Source organism: Symphodus melops, assembly GCF_947650265.1.
Source record: "Symphodus melops genome assembly, chromosome: 6".
Classification (NCBI taxonomy): Eukaryota; Metazoa; Chordata; class Actinopteri; order Labriformes; family Labridae; genus Symphodus; species Symphodus melops.
In genome coordinates, this window is record NC_136696.1 from 169,426 (window position 1) to 186,901 (window position 17,476).

A 17,476-nucleotide genomic window follows, 5' to 3' on the forward strand; every position below is an offset into this window, starting at 1 on the left:
TAGCTAGGATCAGGACCAGGTCCAGTCTGAGGACCTTTTAGCTAGGATCAGGACCAGGTCCAGTCTGAGGACCTTTTAGCTAGGATCAGGACCAGGTCCAGTCTGAGGACCTTTTAGCTAGGATCAGGACCAGGTCCAGTCTGAGGACCTGTTAGCTAGGATCAGGACCAGGTCCCAGTCTGAGGACCTGTTAGCTAGGATCAGGACCAGGTCCAGTCTGATGACCTGTTAGCTCAGCTCAGGACCAGGTTCCAGTCTGAGGACCTTTTAGCTAGGATCAGGACCAGGTCCAGTCTGAGGACCTGTTAGCTAGGATCAGGACCAGGTCCCAGTCTGAGGACCTGTTAGCTAGGATCAGGACCAGGTTCCAGTCTGAGGACCTGTTAACTAGGATCAGGACCAAGCCCTGTCTGAGGACCTGTTAACTAGGATCAGGACCAATTCCTGTCTGATGACATGTTAGGTCGTGTCAGGACCAGGTTCCAGTCTGAGGACCTGTTAGCTAGGATCAGGACCAGGTCCCAGTCTGAGGACCTGTTAGCTAGGATAAGGACCAGGTCCAGTCTGAGGACCTGTTAGCTAGGATCAGGACCAGGTCCCAGTCTGATGACCTGTTAGCTCGGCTCAGGACCAGGTTCCAGTCTGAGGACCTTTTAGCTAGGATCAGGACCAGGTCCAGTCTGAGGACCTGTTAGCTAGGATCAGGACTAGGTCCCAGTCTGACGACCTGTTAGCTAGGATCAGGACCAGGTCCAGTCTGAGGACCTGTTGGCTAGGATCAGGAACAGGTCCAGACTGAGGACCTGTTAGCTAGGATCAGGACCAGGTCCCAGTCTGAGGACCTGTTGGCTAAGATCAGGAACAGGTCCAGTCTGAGGACCTTTTAGCTAGGATCAGGACCAGGTCCAGTCTGAGGACCTGTTAGCTAGGATCAGGAACAGGTCCCAGTCTGAGGACCTGTTAGCTAGGATCAGGAACAGGTCCAGTCTGAGGACCTGTTAGCTAGGATCAGAGTGTGAGTGCTTAAACACGTCATGATTAAATATTGCTGAATATAAAATAATAATGAACAAAGTACACAACAAAACAAACCTCCCCACAGGTGGAAGAAAGACACTGCTGATTCAAACCCATAGCATAAACCATAAGCTACATGTTTTAGCATGTAGCATAAACCATAAGCTACATGTTTTAGCATGTAGCATAAACCATAAGCTACATTTTTTAGCATGTAGCATAAACCATAAGATACTTATGTTAGCATGTAGCATAAAACATAAGGTACTTATGTTAGCATGTAGCATAAACTAAAAGCTGCATATGATAGCATAGGGTGACCAGACGTCCCCGATTAGGCTGCCCTGACCCCAGTTAAAAGCTGTCCCTGGAATGTCCTCGAATTGAATGGGAGCGAAAAAAAAGTTGCATGTAAGTTGCCAAATTGCTCAGTTGCATCTGTTTTTCCCTTCTTCCATCTTGGACAACCAATATGAGAGCGGAGCTTCACCATCGAGAGGGCAGCATTACTATTGACATTCTGATGTTCAACTCGGGAAAATTGTTTACTTGCTGTCCTGGTGCTGAATCACAGCAGTTGAGAGACCGCTCTAAGGTGAGCACCAAACTATCACTGGTGTTGTTGGTGAACATGTAGCCTAATGTGTCATTAAGATAACAGTGAGCTGGGGGTGCCGCTGGTGCAGTGGCACTGTGCACGTCCCTATGTATTGAAGCTACAGTCTTCGTGCGGATGGCCCGGGTTCTCGTCCGGCCCGTGGCGCCCCCACCGCATGCCCCCCCCTCCACTCTCCCTCCCTCCGACCCCTATCCACCGTCCCCTCTACAATAAAGGCTATTTTTAAATAAATGCCGGAAATATAACAGTGAGATGACAATAATATCACTTTATGTTGCCCTGTTGTAGAATATCAGAGTGTACAGAGAGGGATGAGTAAGGAAAGAGAGGGTTTGGAAAAGAGCAGAAGAGGAGAGTAATGCTCTAATGTTGAATGGTGCAGATATAAATTATACTGCCTTAACAGAGTTGCTTTCATTACTAATTTAATATAATTCTTTAATTAATTACTACTAAACTACTAATAACTAGCAGGACTACTGAACCCTTTGGGGGTATTCTTACTTTAATACAAACGAAATACTTGGTACAAAAACACGGAATTGACCGAGTTATTATATTCATAATTATGAAATTTGAATTTTGACCACCACACGAAAAATGTCACAGATTTTCGCTTTAGAAATCTGGTCACCCTATGATAGCATGTAGCACAAACCATAAGCTACATATGATAGCATGTAGCATAAACCAAGAGATGCTTATGTTGGCATGTAGCACAAACCATAAGCTTCATATGATAGCATGTAGCATAAACCATAAGCTACATATGATAGCATGTAGCATAAACCAAAAGATGCTTATGTTAGCATGTAGCACAAACCATAAGCTACATATGATAGCATGTAACATAAACCATATGCTCTACATGATAGCATGTAGCACAAACCATAAGATGCTTATGTCTGCATGTAGCACAAACCATAAGCTACATATGATAGCATGTAACATAAACCATAAGCTCTACATGATAGCATGTAGCATAAACTATAAGCTACATATGATAGCATGTAACATAAACCATAAGCTCTACATGATAGCATGTAGCATAAACCATAAGATGCTTATGTCTCATGTAGCACAAACCATAAGCTACATATGATAGCATGTAGCATAAACTATAAGCTACATATGATAGCATGTAGCATAAACCATGTTGTGTTAGCACATGCAGCTTAAAAATGTCTCTGTGTGTTTGTAGTTCTTTGATAAAAATGTCTGTTTGTAGTTCTTTGATAAAAACATCCCCTCTTTTTGTTAGTTTTTAGAGAATATTTTTGATCACTCTGGTTTAGCTGATGATCTGTGCGCTGGTGATGCTAACACCATTACATGTGTTTCTCTTCTCGCTGAGTGTTTCGATGGATGACTGTCTGGTCCGATGAGGGAACAGGCAGCTCTTCATCTGTGACTGTCCATGTTTGTTTCCTCTATGTCCATCTTCATCCTCTTCATCTTCCTTAGTGTCTGCCATGTTTCTGTTAACATCTGAATCCAGATCATCACCTTGTAGAGGCGGACAGTCTGTGGAGAACTCGATCTCCTCCACACACGGGGGCTCGTCGTCCTCGAAGCAGCTTCAGGAGAGAGCACAGAGATTATTTATTCATTTAACCTGGACTGAAGCTCTTTAAATGTCTCTTTCTAAAAATATCCTGGCCAACACAGGGCAGCAGCACAATTAATAGTTTCATACAAACAATGAGCAGCAAAACACACAAAAATACATTATTAGACACTCAGACACAAATAAATCTAAACAGCATGTTCTTCAAGATCATCTCAAAACCAATCAGGGAGAAGGTCTGCAAACCAGACGCGTCTGCCTCAAAGTTATTTATCATCCTCTTAAAACAACGAGAGCAGCTCGTCAAGTTTCAGCTCTGAAGTTTTCATTGTATTGTTTGTCTTCCAGTCTGAACGACTCCCTCTCCTCTAGAGATCAGCAGTCTGATGTCCAACATCTGCTGGAGAAGTTGGGCTGTTTGTGAGGGTGCATATCACACACACACACACACACACACACACACACACACACACACACACACACACAGTATAGCTTCATCATAGGAACATTTTGCTGCTCAAGGCTTTCTCTTCTGCATCTCAGGAGACAAAATGGTGATCCCAGACTCTTTTAAGTTTCAAACATGTCTCATTGATGTCTTTGTTGTTTCTCCTGAAATGATTGAGACGAGCCACAGGAGTCTTATTTGAGACTAAAGCAGATCTCTTGTTAATGGCTCATTGTCATCTCCAAAGCAGAACACAACGAGACTACTAAAGTTAAGCAGCCTTACACATTGACCCAGGACCCTGGCACAGGGGGCAGTAATTAGGAATTAAGTGTCTTTATTAGAACAAACAAAACGGTCAACTTTACCACTTTCATTAGCAGGTCGTATTAATATAGTCAAAATGACAGTCCTACCTAGATTTCTATATGCGTTTCAGATGATCCCCATATTTATCCCTATGGAAACATTTAAACAGTTAGATAGACTAATCTCTTCATTTATATGAACAAATCTAACCCTAGGTGTAGATGTATCTGGAGGTTCCTAAAGATGCTGGTGAGTTGGGACTACCTAACTTTCTTTGGTATTATTGGGCTGCTAACATAGTAAAACTAACTCATTGGATTTACACATATGAGAATAAGCAGGGTCCGGACTGGGTTCATATGGAACTACTATCTGACCCTTTACCAACACTCACATCGTCGCTGCCACATAACTGTAATACACAGTTCACAAACCCGGCTGTCAAAGCTCCACTTAGGATATGGTTACAGTTCAGGAGACATTTTGATTTAAAGCAGGTCTTTTCCAGTACCACTTCTTTCTTCCATCTGGGTTCGACAATGCTTTTCAATACTGGCACAGAAATGGTTTGATATTCTTCGGTGATTTATACCCTGATAATGTGTTTATTTCTTTTGTAACACTCGAAAATGACCACAATATATCCAGATCACACTATTTTAGAGTTCTTCAAATACGCAGCTTCACCAGGAAAGAGGTTCCCTCATTTCCTTTCCCACCACCTAAGAATGAATTAGATGCAATTCTAGAGTTGGATCCTTATGAGAAGAAACGTGTATCTGTGATTTACAATATGATAGGAGCCTTGAAACCAATATCATGGGATAAAACTAAAAAGGCATGGGAAAAGGATTTGGGGCATTGTAGTCTAAAGCGTATTCATACCTCGTCATTGTGTATACGTCATGGTTTAATTCAGTTTAAAGTACTCCACCGCCTGCACTATTCTAGAGATCAATGTTTTCTTTTTGTTACTTTCCTTGTGTCTATGTTTGACAATTGTATGTTTGTTCATGGAAAACTGCAAAATAAAGGGATTAAGTGTCTTGCTTAAGGACACATCAGACATGTGGCTTGCAGTAGCTGGGTATCAAACCCTTGATCTTCTATTTGAGAGACGACAACTCTGCCAACTGAGCCAATGACAATAAGTGGAAGCCAGCTTGTAATGAGACATAGAAGTTGGGCTGTGTTTATTATTATTTATTATTGAGCTGTCAGCATGTGTGCCATGTAGAGACCCACAGGAAGTCTGTTGGGAGAGAGAGGAAGTGACACACTGATTTTATCTCACTGTGTGCAGAGCGACAACGTTAAGGGTACTGTAGTTCAGTCTGTAGGGTCTTGGGTTGGGAACCGGAGGGCCGCTGGTTCGAGTCCTGATGAGGACCATAAATGTTGAAGTTGGTCTGGTAGCTGGAGAGGTATTGGTAATAGCATCTGCAAAACCATTCTTTTTCTCATCTGTGATTTAAAGCAGTTTATGGATCGAAGTTCTGACTTGTGTTGTTTAACAGAGAGAGTTGGATCAATCCAAAGGAGGCGTGTTCAAGAGATGAACTATTGTTAAAAGACAAGTTTCTCTTACACCGTGTCTGGTACTCAGCAACATGCAGCATCATTTGTTTTGTTTAGCAGCAGCTTGTTGGTTGAAAGCCAGTTTGTAACAAGGGTAAACTCGCTTTGAAGTGAATTTTTCAGTTAAGGATTTCTTTGTGTTGGATGTATAGATTACTGTTTTGTCAGCATATAAATTAACCAACTTCTCAAGCACTGCCAAGGTGCCCTTGAGTAAGGCACTGAACCCACCAGCTCATGTTTCACAAAATAACTTCAAATAGAAATTCCCCCTTGGGGATTAATAAAGTGTTTAAAATGAAAAAGATACACATTACTCTGTGTGAGAGCAGGACAGAACCATACGAGCAACTCAGGAGAAAATGAGATTTCTGTTTGAGGTGAATGCTCTCTTCTGATACAGGTGTGTCTCTTCTGTCTAACCGTGTTTCATGTTTGTGAGGGTTGTGTCAGGATGACTGCAGTGACTCTCTCTGCCCCTGTGACAGAGCTTCCTTTAACCTGTGAGCTGGTGTTCTTACTTGTGCGACTTGTGGTCGAGGACGTTGTCGTCCAGGTCGATGTGATGGATCAGTTTCTTGTTGTAAAGAGCTCGAGAGTCTTTAGTGACGGACAGCAGACTCTGACAGAACTTCATCCCCATCTCCTGGAGCCCCCTGCTCCCTATCTGCAGACCCTACACACACACACACACACACACACACACACACACACACACACACACACACACACACTTTTAATACAGAAACAGTTACATACTAACTTGATAAGTTTAGTCTCGATGCCATCTGGTCCAGTTCCACAGTCATCATTTAGTTCATTTATTGCATGCTGCACTTCTGCAGGTAATATTTTGTGAATAGAGAAACTGCTTCTGCGAGTAGAACTATTAGGCGATTCACATGCCACAGGTGAGTCGAATACAAGGGAGTTGCCTTTGGAGGTAAAGTGAAGATTGAAAGTGTTTGCAGCAGCAGATGGTTCTTGAATCATAATGTTATTGCATCGAATCTGGGTACTGGTGTTTTTATATGACTTATTGAGAATGTTATTTATGCTTTTTCAGAACAGTTTTGGATCATGCATGTTTCCTGCGAGGTGTTTTTTGTAAAAGTCTGATTTAGCATTACGTGTTTTTGTTTTACATAAGTTCCTTAAAGATCTGTAGGTGTCTCAGTCCACAGGGTCCTTGGTTTTCCTGAATGTCTTCCAAGTTTTGTCCCGTTGTTTAAACAGACTGATCCGATCGGAGCTGATCCAAGGCAGATGTCTTCCTTTGACCATGACTTCCCTCCAGGGGGCATGTGTATCAATAATTCTTGTGAGTTCAGAATAAAAATAATCCCAGGCATCTTCAGCATTTGGTATGAACTGATACCTATCCCAGTTTATTTTGACAGAATCATGTATGAAGTTATCTAAATTGATGTTCTTGCATTGTCTGATTCTAATGTATTTTGCAAGAAGACTGAGTTTTCATTTTCCACAAACAAAAGATGGCTGAGTGGTCACTAAAACAGATCAGATAGAGTACCAGACTTGAGGGTCATGAATTCTGGTTGCCTGGGTTAAGTTTATGCTAGTTAGTGTGATGAGCAGCGGTCTAGCCAATTGCTGTTGAAGTTGCCTAAAATAATAATTTTGCATGGCTGTTCAAATGAGGAAAGAGTAGATAATATGCATTTTGTTGACTCAGGATGAACAAGTGGAGGTCTATAGATACGACCGATAATTAATGTTTATTTTCATGAAATTTTAGATGAACAAAGAGACATTCAAAGAATGAAGTACTTTTTTGCTATTGATGCTGTTTATATTCCCTGTTTTACTGTTTTTTGGAGCTGTTTTAACACCCACATTTCCCCATTGGGGATCAATAAAGATGATCCTTATCCTTTGGGAGAAGGCTCCTTATATTCAAGTGTATATTTTTTATACCTTTAACCCTTTATAGGGCAAGTGACTATTTTTGGTAATTTCCACAAACATTACATATGGCCGCCCTTCTGCACCTCAGTAAGGTCGAGAAGCATGTGATCCTCACTCAGCCAATCAGAAGAGGTCTCCCTACGTCACTGATCCTGCTATTGTGGCATTTGAACTTTGTCAATGTTTATAATTATTACAATTTTTGAAAAATGTTCTAACAGAAATACAGTTCTGCTATGTCCCTGAATACCACCATGAGGTTGAATTTTTGAATGTCAAAGTATTTCAATGAGTGCCCTGTAAAGGGTTAACTTTATCAATTATGTATGAGGTTGGCAGTGGTAACAGGGTGGAGTGGGATTGGGATGAGTCTGGGAGAGAGGGCAGGGGGACAAATCCGAGGAGGAGCTTTAACTGATTCATCCACTGAGACTGAACAGAGCAAGAACTGTAACCACCTCAGAGACTTTAGTTACAGACTAACACACTGCAGATACACACACACTGCAGATACACACACTGCAGATACACACACACTGCAGATACACACACACTGCAGATACACACACACTGCAGATACACACACACTGCAGATACACACACTGCAGATACACACACACTGCAGATACACACACACTGCAGACACATTAACACACTGCACATGCACACACACTGCAGATACACACACACTGCAGATACACACACTGCAGATACACACACACTGCAGATACACACACATTGCAGATACACACACTGCAGACACATTAACACACTGCACATACACACACTGCAGATACACACACACACTGCAGATACACACACTGAAGATACACACACACTGCAGATACACACACTGCAGACACATTAACACACTGCACATACACACACACTGCAGATACACACACACTGCAGATACACACACTGAAGATACACACACACTGCCAACACTAACACACTGCAGATACACACACACTGCAGACACACTAACACACTGCAGATACACACACTGCAGACACACTAACACACTGCAGATACACACACTGCAGACACACTAACACACTGCAGATACACACACACTGCAGACACACTAACACACTGCAGATACACTAACACACTGCAGAAACACTAACACACTGCAGACACACTAACACACTGCAGATACACACACACTGCAGACACACTAACACACTGCAGATACACTAACACACTGCAGACACACTAACACACTGCAGATACACACACACTGCAGACACACTAACACACTGCAGATACACACACACTGCAGACACACTAACACACTGCAGACACACTAACACACTGCAGATACACACACACTGCAGACACACTAACACACTGCAGATACACTAACACACTGCAGATACACTAACACACTGCAGACACACTAACACACTGCAGACACACTAACACACTGCAGATACACTAACACACTGCAGACACACTAACACACTGCAGATACACACACACTGCAGACACACTAACACACTGCAGACACACTAACACACTGCAGATACACTAACACACTGCAGACACACTAACACACTGCAGACACACTAACACACTGCAGATACACTAACACACTGCAGACACACTAACACACTGCAGACACACTAACACACTGCAGATACACACACACTGCAGACACACTAACACACTGCAGATACACTAACACACTGCAGATACACTAACACACTGCAGACACACTAACACACTGCAGATACACACACACTGCAGACACACTAACACACTGCAGATACACTAACACACTGGAGATACACTAACACACTGCAGACACACTAACACACTGCAGATACACACACACTGCAGACACACTAACACACTGCAGATACACTAACACACTGCAGATACACACACACTGCAGATACACTAACACAATGCAGAAACACTAACACACTGCAGACACACTAACACACTGCAGATACACTAACACACTGCAGATACACTAACACACTGCAGATACACTAACACACTGCAGATACACACACTGCAGGTACACTAACACACTGCAGGTACACTAACACACTGCAGATACACACACTGCAGACACACTAACACACTGCAGATACACACACTGCAGACACACTAACACACTGCAGATACACTAACACACTGCAGATACACACACTGCAGACACACTAACACACTGCAGATACACACACACTGTAGATACACTAACACACTGCAGATACACACACTGCAAACACACTAACACACTGCACATACACACACTGTAGATACACACACACTGCAGATACACACACTGCAGATACACACACACTGCAGACACACTAACACACTGCAGATACACACACTGAAGATACACTAACACACTGCCAACACTAACACACTGCAGATACACACACACTGCAGATACACACACTGCAGATACACACACACTGCAGACACACTAACACACTGCAGATACACACACTGCAGACACACTAACACACTGCAGATACACTAACACACTGCAGATACGCACACTGCAGACACACTAACACACTGCAGATACACACACACACTGCAGATACACACACACTGCAGATACACACACAATGCAGATACACACACTGCAGACACATTAACACACTGCACATGCACACACACTGCAGATACACACACACTGCAGATACACACACTGAAGATACACACACACTGCAGATACACACACTGCAGACACATTAACACACTGCACATACACACACTGCAGACACACTAACACACTGCAGATACACTAACACACTGCAGATACACACACTGCAGACACATTAACACACTGCACATACACACACTGCAGATACACACACTGAAGATACACACACACTGCAGATACACACACTGCAGACACATTAACACACTGCACATACACACACTGCAGATACACACACACTGCAGATACACACACTGAAGATACACACACACTGCAGATACACACACTGCAGACACACTAACACACTGCAGATACACACACTGCAGACACACTAACACACTGCAGATACACTAACACACTGCAGATACACACACTGCAGACACACTAACACACTGCAGATACACACACACTGCAGACACACTAACACACTGCAGATACACACACTGCAGACACACTAACACACTGCAGATACACTAACACACTGCAGATACACACACTGCAGACACACTAACACACTGCAGATACGCACACTGCAGACACACTAACACACTGCAGATACACACACACACTGCAGATACACACACACTGCAGATACACACACAATGCAGATACACACACTGCAGACACATTAACACACTGCACATGCACACACACTGCAGATACACACACTGAAGATACACACACACTGCAGATACACACACTGCAGACACATTAACACACTGCACATACACACACTGCAGACACACTAACACACTGCAGATAGACTAACACACTGCAGATACACACACTGCAGACACATTAACACACTGCACATACACACACTGCAGATACACACACACTGCAGATACACACACTGAAGATACACACACACTGCAGATACACACACTGCAGACACATTAACACACTGCACATACACACACTGCAGATACACACACACTGCAGATACACACACTGAAGATACACACACACTGCAGATACACACTGCAGACACACTAACACACTGCAGATACACACACTGCAGACACACTAACACACTGCAGATACACTAACACACTGCAGACACACTAACACACTGCAGATACACTAACACACTGCAGACACACTAACACACTGCAGATACACACACACTGCAGACACACTAACACACTGCAGATACACACACACTGCAGACACACTAACACACTGCAGATTCACTAACACACTGCAGATACACACACACTGCAGATACACTAACACACTGCAGACACACTAACACACTGCAGATACACACACTGCAGACACATTAACACACTGCAGATACACACACTGCAGACACACTAACACACTGCAGATACACTAACACACTGCAGATACGCACACTGCAGACACACTAACACACTGCAGACACACTAACACACTGCAGACACACTAACACACTGCAGACACACTAACACACTGCAGACATACTAACATACTACAGATACACTAACACACTGCAGATACACACACTGCAGGTACACTAAAACACTGCAGATACACACACTGCAGGTACACTAACACACTACCGATACACACACTACAGATACACTAACACACTGTATACACACACTGCAGATACACACACTGCAGGTACACTAACACACTGCAGATACACTAACACACTGCAGATACACTAACACACTGCAGACACACTAACACACTGCAGATACACACACACTGCAGACACACTAACACACTGCAGATACACTAACACACTGCAGACACACTAACACACTGCAGATACACACACACTGCAGACACACTAACACACTGCAGATACACTAACACACTGCAGATACACACACACTGCAGATACACTAACACACTGCAGACACACTAACACACTGCAGACACACTAACACACTGCAGACACACTAACACACTGCAGATACACACACTACAGGTACACTAACACACTGGAGATACACTAACACACTGCAGATACACACACTGCAGACACACTAACACACTGCAGATACACACACACTGCAGACACACTAACACACTGCAGATACACTAACACACTGCAGATACACACACTGCAAACACACTAACACACTGCACATACACACACTGCAGATACACACACACTGCAGATACACACACTGCAGATACACACACACTGCAGACACACTAACACACTGCAGATACACACACTGCAAACACACTGACACACTGCACATACACACACACTGCAGATACACACACTGAAGATACACTAACACACTGCCAACACTAACACACTGCAGATACACACACACTGCAGATACACACACACTGTAGATACACTAACACACTGCAGATACACACACTGCAAACACACTGACACACTGCACATACACACACACTGCAGATACACACACACTGCAGATACACACACTGCAGATACACACACACACTGCAGACACACTAACACACTGCAGATACACACACACTGCAGATACACACATTGCAGATACACACACTGCAGACACACTAACACACTGCAGATACACACACTGCAGACACACTAACACACTGCAGATACACTAACACACTGCAGATACACTAACACACTGCAGACACACTAACACACTGCAGATGCACTAACACACTGCAGATACACACACACTGCAGACACACTAACACACCGCAGATACACACACTGCAGACACACTAACACACTGCAGATACACACACACTGCAGATACACACATTGCAGATACACACACTGCAGACACACTAACACACTGCAGATACACACACTGCAGACACACTAACACACTGCAGATACACACACACTGCAGACACACTAACACACTGCAGATACACTAACACACTGCAGACACACTAACACACTGCAGATACACACACACTGCAGACACACTAACACACTGCAGATACACTAACACACTGCAGACACACTAACACACTGCAGATACACTAACACACTGCAGACACACTAACACACTGCAGATACACACACACTGCAGACACACTAACACACTGCAGATTCACTAACACACTGCAGATACACACACACTGCAGATACACTAACACACTGCAGACACACTAACACACTGCAGATACACACACTGCAGACACACTAACACACTGCAGATACACACACTGCAGACACACTAACACACTGCAGATACACTAACACACTGCAGATACGCACACTGCAGACACACTAACACACTGCAGATACACACACTGCAGGTACACTAACACACTACCGATACACACATACTACAGATACACTAACACACTGTATACACACACTGCAGATACACACACTGCAGGTACACTAACACACTGCAGATACTTTAACACACTGCAGACACACACACACACCTTGTGTATGCCCTGGTCACAGCCGTTGTAGGTGCTCTCCATAGTGTAACTCCTCAGAACACCTATCTCTCTCCATACCACCACCCGTGCTGTGGACGAGCGAGACTTCTCCACCTGTCAGAGCACAGGTTAAAACATGTGATCCAGTTTGATTAATGTGAGTTATTCATATTAATGTTTTGTTTTAAAAATCACCAGGTAGTTGCAGCTGTTGAAGGAGAAGGCTGGAGCGATACGATCCAATGTCTTTGGAATAGTCTGAAGAGAGAGAGATGTTTCTGTCAGTGTGTGTGTGTGTGTGTGTGTGTGTGTGTGTGTGTGTGTGTGTGTGTGTGTGTGTGTGTTTGTGTGTGTGTGTGATTCTGACCCTGTATCCAGGGTCCTCCCTCAGTCCCACTGTGTCTACAGCAGAGCCGGACTGCCACAGTGTCTCCTTCACGCTGCAGCCGTACAGAAACACATTCTTTTTCCTTGAGTGTCCGTGGTAATCACAGAACACCTGAGAAGAGGTACGGGCAGGAAACATGATCTAACCACCAACACCAAATTCACCAGGATGTCAAGGAAAACTTCTCTAACACTCTATCTGTCTCACCTGTGGTGTGCGTCCGATACTGTTCATGTAGTAAAGGAAACCTTTGGTGTGGTAGATGGTGGGACTGAGGGAAGGATCAGGTTTACACCACTGACGGTTCAGATCCTCCCCAATGAGATCACAGCGACTCCTAAACACACACACACACACACACACACACACACACACACACACACACGTGCAGAGAGGCAAGGTTAGGATAGATAGAAGTAACTGAGAAGCTGGTTTTAATACACAATGAATGGGGGCAAATGTACAATCATGTCAGGTGGCATGTAACGAGTGATGGTGGCAGCACTGGCAGTCATGGTGACATATGTCTCAGCGTTTTATACTGGTATATTGGCCACACTGGTCTAAAGATGCAGCCAGTCTATTTAAAGTGCATGTTACTCTGCAGCTTTGATGATGTTTATCCAGCTCTGTGTGTGACTCACATGCCGTTGATGACTCCGTCTGGGTTCAGCATTGGGATGATTTTAAAGATGAAGGCCTCTCTCAGAGTCTGAGCCACGGGGTCACTGCTGCACAGGAACTCCAAACTCCCCTTCATCACCCAGCTAGCATTAGACTCACCTGGATGGACCCGAGCTGTCAGCACGATGCACTGACGATTACCTGTGCAGGTACACAAACAGGGGAGGGGACAGGAAACTTAGGCCAAGTTTACACTAAAACAATCACCTGAAAACATTTTTATGTTTGTATTTTTGATCAGAAAACGTTTTGAAATAGAAATCATCCGTCGCTGTAGTCTGTAAACACTCACACACACACACACACACACACACACACACACACACACACACACCTGAACACACTCACACACAGTCAGTACTTAAGCCTTGTTTATATTTCTGCGTTGCATTGACGCCGTAGCTACACGGTCGACGTGGACCCTACGCGCACCTCCAAAAAATCCTGACGAGGCGTCCCGTCGATACCAAACGCAAAGACTGTGAGTGGTCCACTTAGAACGTCCTATCTGGCAGTTTCTCTATTAAAAGGCTGTATACCATCGATATATATCTAGGCGAAGACTATCGGCCCGTTGATATTTGAATTTTTTCATCTAGGTCCGCAAGGCTGCAGGTCCAGACCACATCCCTGGCCGTGTGCTGAAGGACTGTGCAGAGGAGCTCAAAGATGTCTTCACAGACATGTTCAACACTTGTCTGAGGCAGACTGTTGTTCCAACATGCTTCAAAACCACCACCATCAAACCCATTCCAAAGAAGCCATCACCATCCACTCTCAATGACTATAGACCCGTTGCACTGACCCCCATCATCATGAAGTGCTTTGAAAGATTAGTCATGGCCCACATCAAATCCTCCCTTCCCTCCACCCTGGACCCCTACCAGTTTGCATACCGGGGCAACAGATCAACCGAGGATGCAATCTGCTCTGCTCTTCACCCAGCCCTCACCCACCTGGACTCCAAAGACTCATCCGTCAGAATGCTGTTCATAGACTTCAGCATTCAACACCATCATCCCTCAGCAGCTGATCGGCAAACTGGACCAGCTGGGGCTCAGCACTTCCCTGTGCAACTGGCTGCTGGACTTCCTCAGCGAGAGGCCTCAGACTGTGCGGGTTGGCGGCAACGCATCAAAAACCACCATCCTGAGCACTGGGGCCCCCCAAGGCTGTGTGCTCACCCCCCTGCTCTTCACGCTGCGGACCCACGACTGCACTCCATCATTCAGCGACAACCACATTGTGAAGTCTGCGGACGACACAACAGTGGTCGGTCTCATCTCCAACAACGATGAGACGCACTACAGGATGGAGGTGGGCCAACTGGCCACGTGGTGCAAAGACAACAACCTCTTCCTGAATATCCACAAGACCAAGGAGGTTGTTGTCGACTTCCGGAGGGCCCCCCACTCCCAAACCCCCCCTGACCATCGACGGTGCTGCTGTGGAGAGAGTGAGCAGCACCAAGTTCCTGGGGGTCCACATCAGTGAGGATCTCTCCTGGACAGCCAACACCACATCACTGGCCAACAAGTCCCAGCAACGCCTCTACTTCCTCCGTAAGCTGAAGAGAGCACGAGCACCCTGACCCATCATGTGCTCCTTCTACAGAGGCCCCATGGAGAGCACCCCCACCCATCATGTGCTCCTTCTACAGAGGCACCATGGAGAGCATCCTGACCCATCATGTGCTCCTTCTACAGAGGCACCATGGAGAGCATCCTGACCAGCTGCATCACTGTGTGGCTGGAGGGACCCTGCAGCGCACAGTGAAGGCAGCTGAACGGATCATCGGTGTCCCGCTCCCCTCTCTTCTGGACCTCTACGGCACCCGCCTCACCCGCAAAGCAACCCGCATTGTGAGTGACCCCACCCACCCCTCACACAGCCTCTTCAGCCTCCTGCCATCGGGGAGACGGTACCGCAGCCTGCGGGCCGGCTCTACCAGACTGAGAAACAGCTTCTTCCACCAAGCTGTCAGGAAGCTGAACTCCCTCCCCTCTCTCCCCTCCCCTCCCCTCTCTTCCCTCCCCTCTGCCCCCATGAACACTGAACATTGGAACCTCCTCCTGTTTGAACATTGAACAGAACCCTGGTCACTTATTGCACATTGCACGCATGCACAAGTTTCACTTTTCTTATAATCTGGTTCTATACTCCATTTTATTTAACTTAATACTTTTGCACATTTAGGTTTATTAATGTAAATATTATTTATCTTTTTACATCTTTTTTACCTCTTTTTTACCTTGTTTTATTTTATTTACCTTTTTTATCTACATTGCACCGTGGGGAAACGTCATTTCGATTTCACTGTATGTCTGACATATTTTGGAATTGACAAATAAAGAACCTTGAACCAGTGAGCTATCGAGTGTGTTAAATTCATCCGTTTTCGACTGGTTTAGTTGTCAGACAGACCACCTCCGCAATGATGGCGTCGGGTCTACGCCGTAGGCACGCCGTCGACACCATGCAGAAGTATAAACTAGGCTTTACGCAGCTGGTGCAGGTCTCTCCAGCTGCGGCTGCTCGGACAGGCTGTGATGGTGACCAGAGGACACAAGTTTCCCTTCAGAGTCCCACAGAGGACCTGCTGCCTGAAGAAAACTTTGGAAGGATCCACAGACCTCTGCAGCTCCTTCAGGTGAGCCTGAGACACACACACAGGGATAGAGGTGGAATTGATATAGGTATGTAGACATTAGCCCTGTTTCAACTGAAGGAACTATCTCCCAGAACTCTGGTCTTTTTGAGAAACTACAAGCGTTTCCACCAGATCTACTAGGGTACCTGGGGGAGATGTTTACCCCTAAAGAAGACCCTGCACAGAGTTATGCACTTTCTGAAGGTCCATGGACTTTTGACAGGGCAAGCAGCCCCTGCAGAGC

At 44.9% G+C, this 17,476-nt stretch overlaps 1 protein-coding gene across 1 annotated transcript in view; it reads right to left on the reverse strand.

The window, feature by feature from the left end:
* Positions 1-17,476, reverse strand: part of agbl1 (AGBL carboxypeptidase 1) — a 93,881-nt gene that overhangs the window by 1,125 nt on the left and 75,280 nt on the right. Inside the window, exons 20-27 of the mRNA XM_079345449.1 lie at positions 17,085-17,238; positions 14,543-14,723; positions 14,106-14,235; positions 13,878-14,009; positions 13,706-13,768; positions 13,511-13,624; positions 6,060-6,214; positions 2,969-3,213 (exon numbers count right to left, since the gene is read on the reverse strand). Coding sequence (XP_079201575.1) covers positions 2,969-3,213; positions 6,060-6,214; positions 13,511-13,624; positions 13,706-13,768; positions 13,878-14,009; positions 14,106-14,235; positions 14,543-14,723; positions 17,085-17,238 — 1,174 coding nt within the window. The remainder of the gene's footprint in view (positions 1-2,968; positions 3,214-6,059; positions 6,215-13,510; positions 13,625-13,705; positions 13,769-13,877; positions 14,010-14,105; positions 14,236-14,542; positions 14,724-17,084; positions 17,239-17,476) is intronic.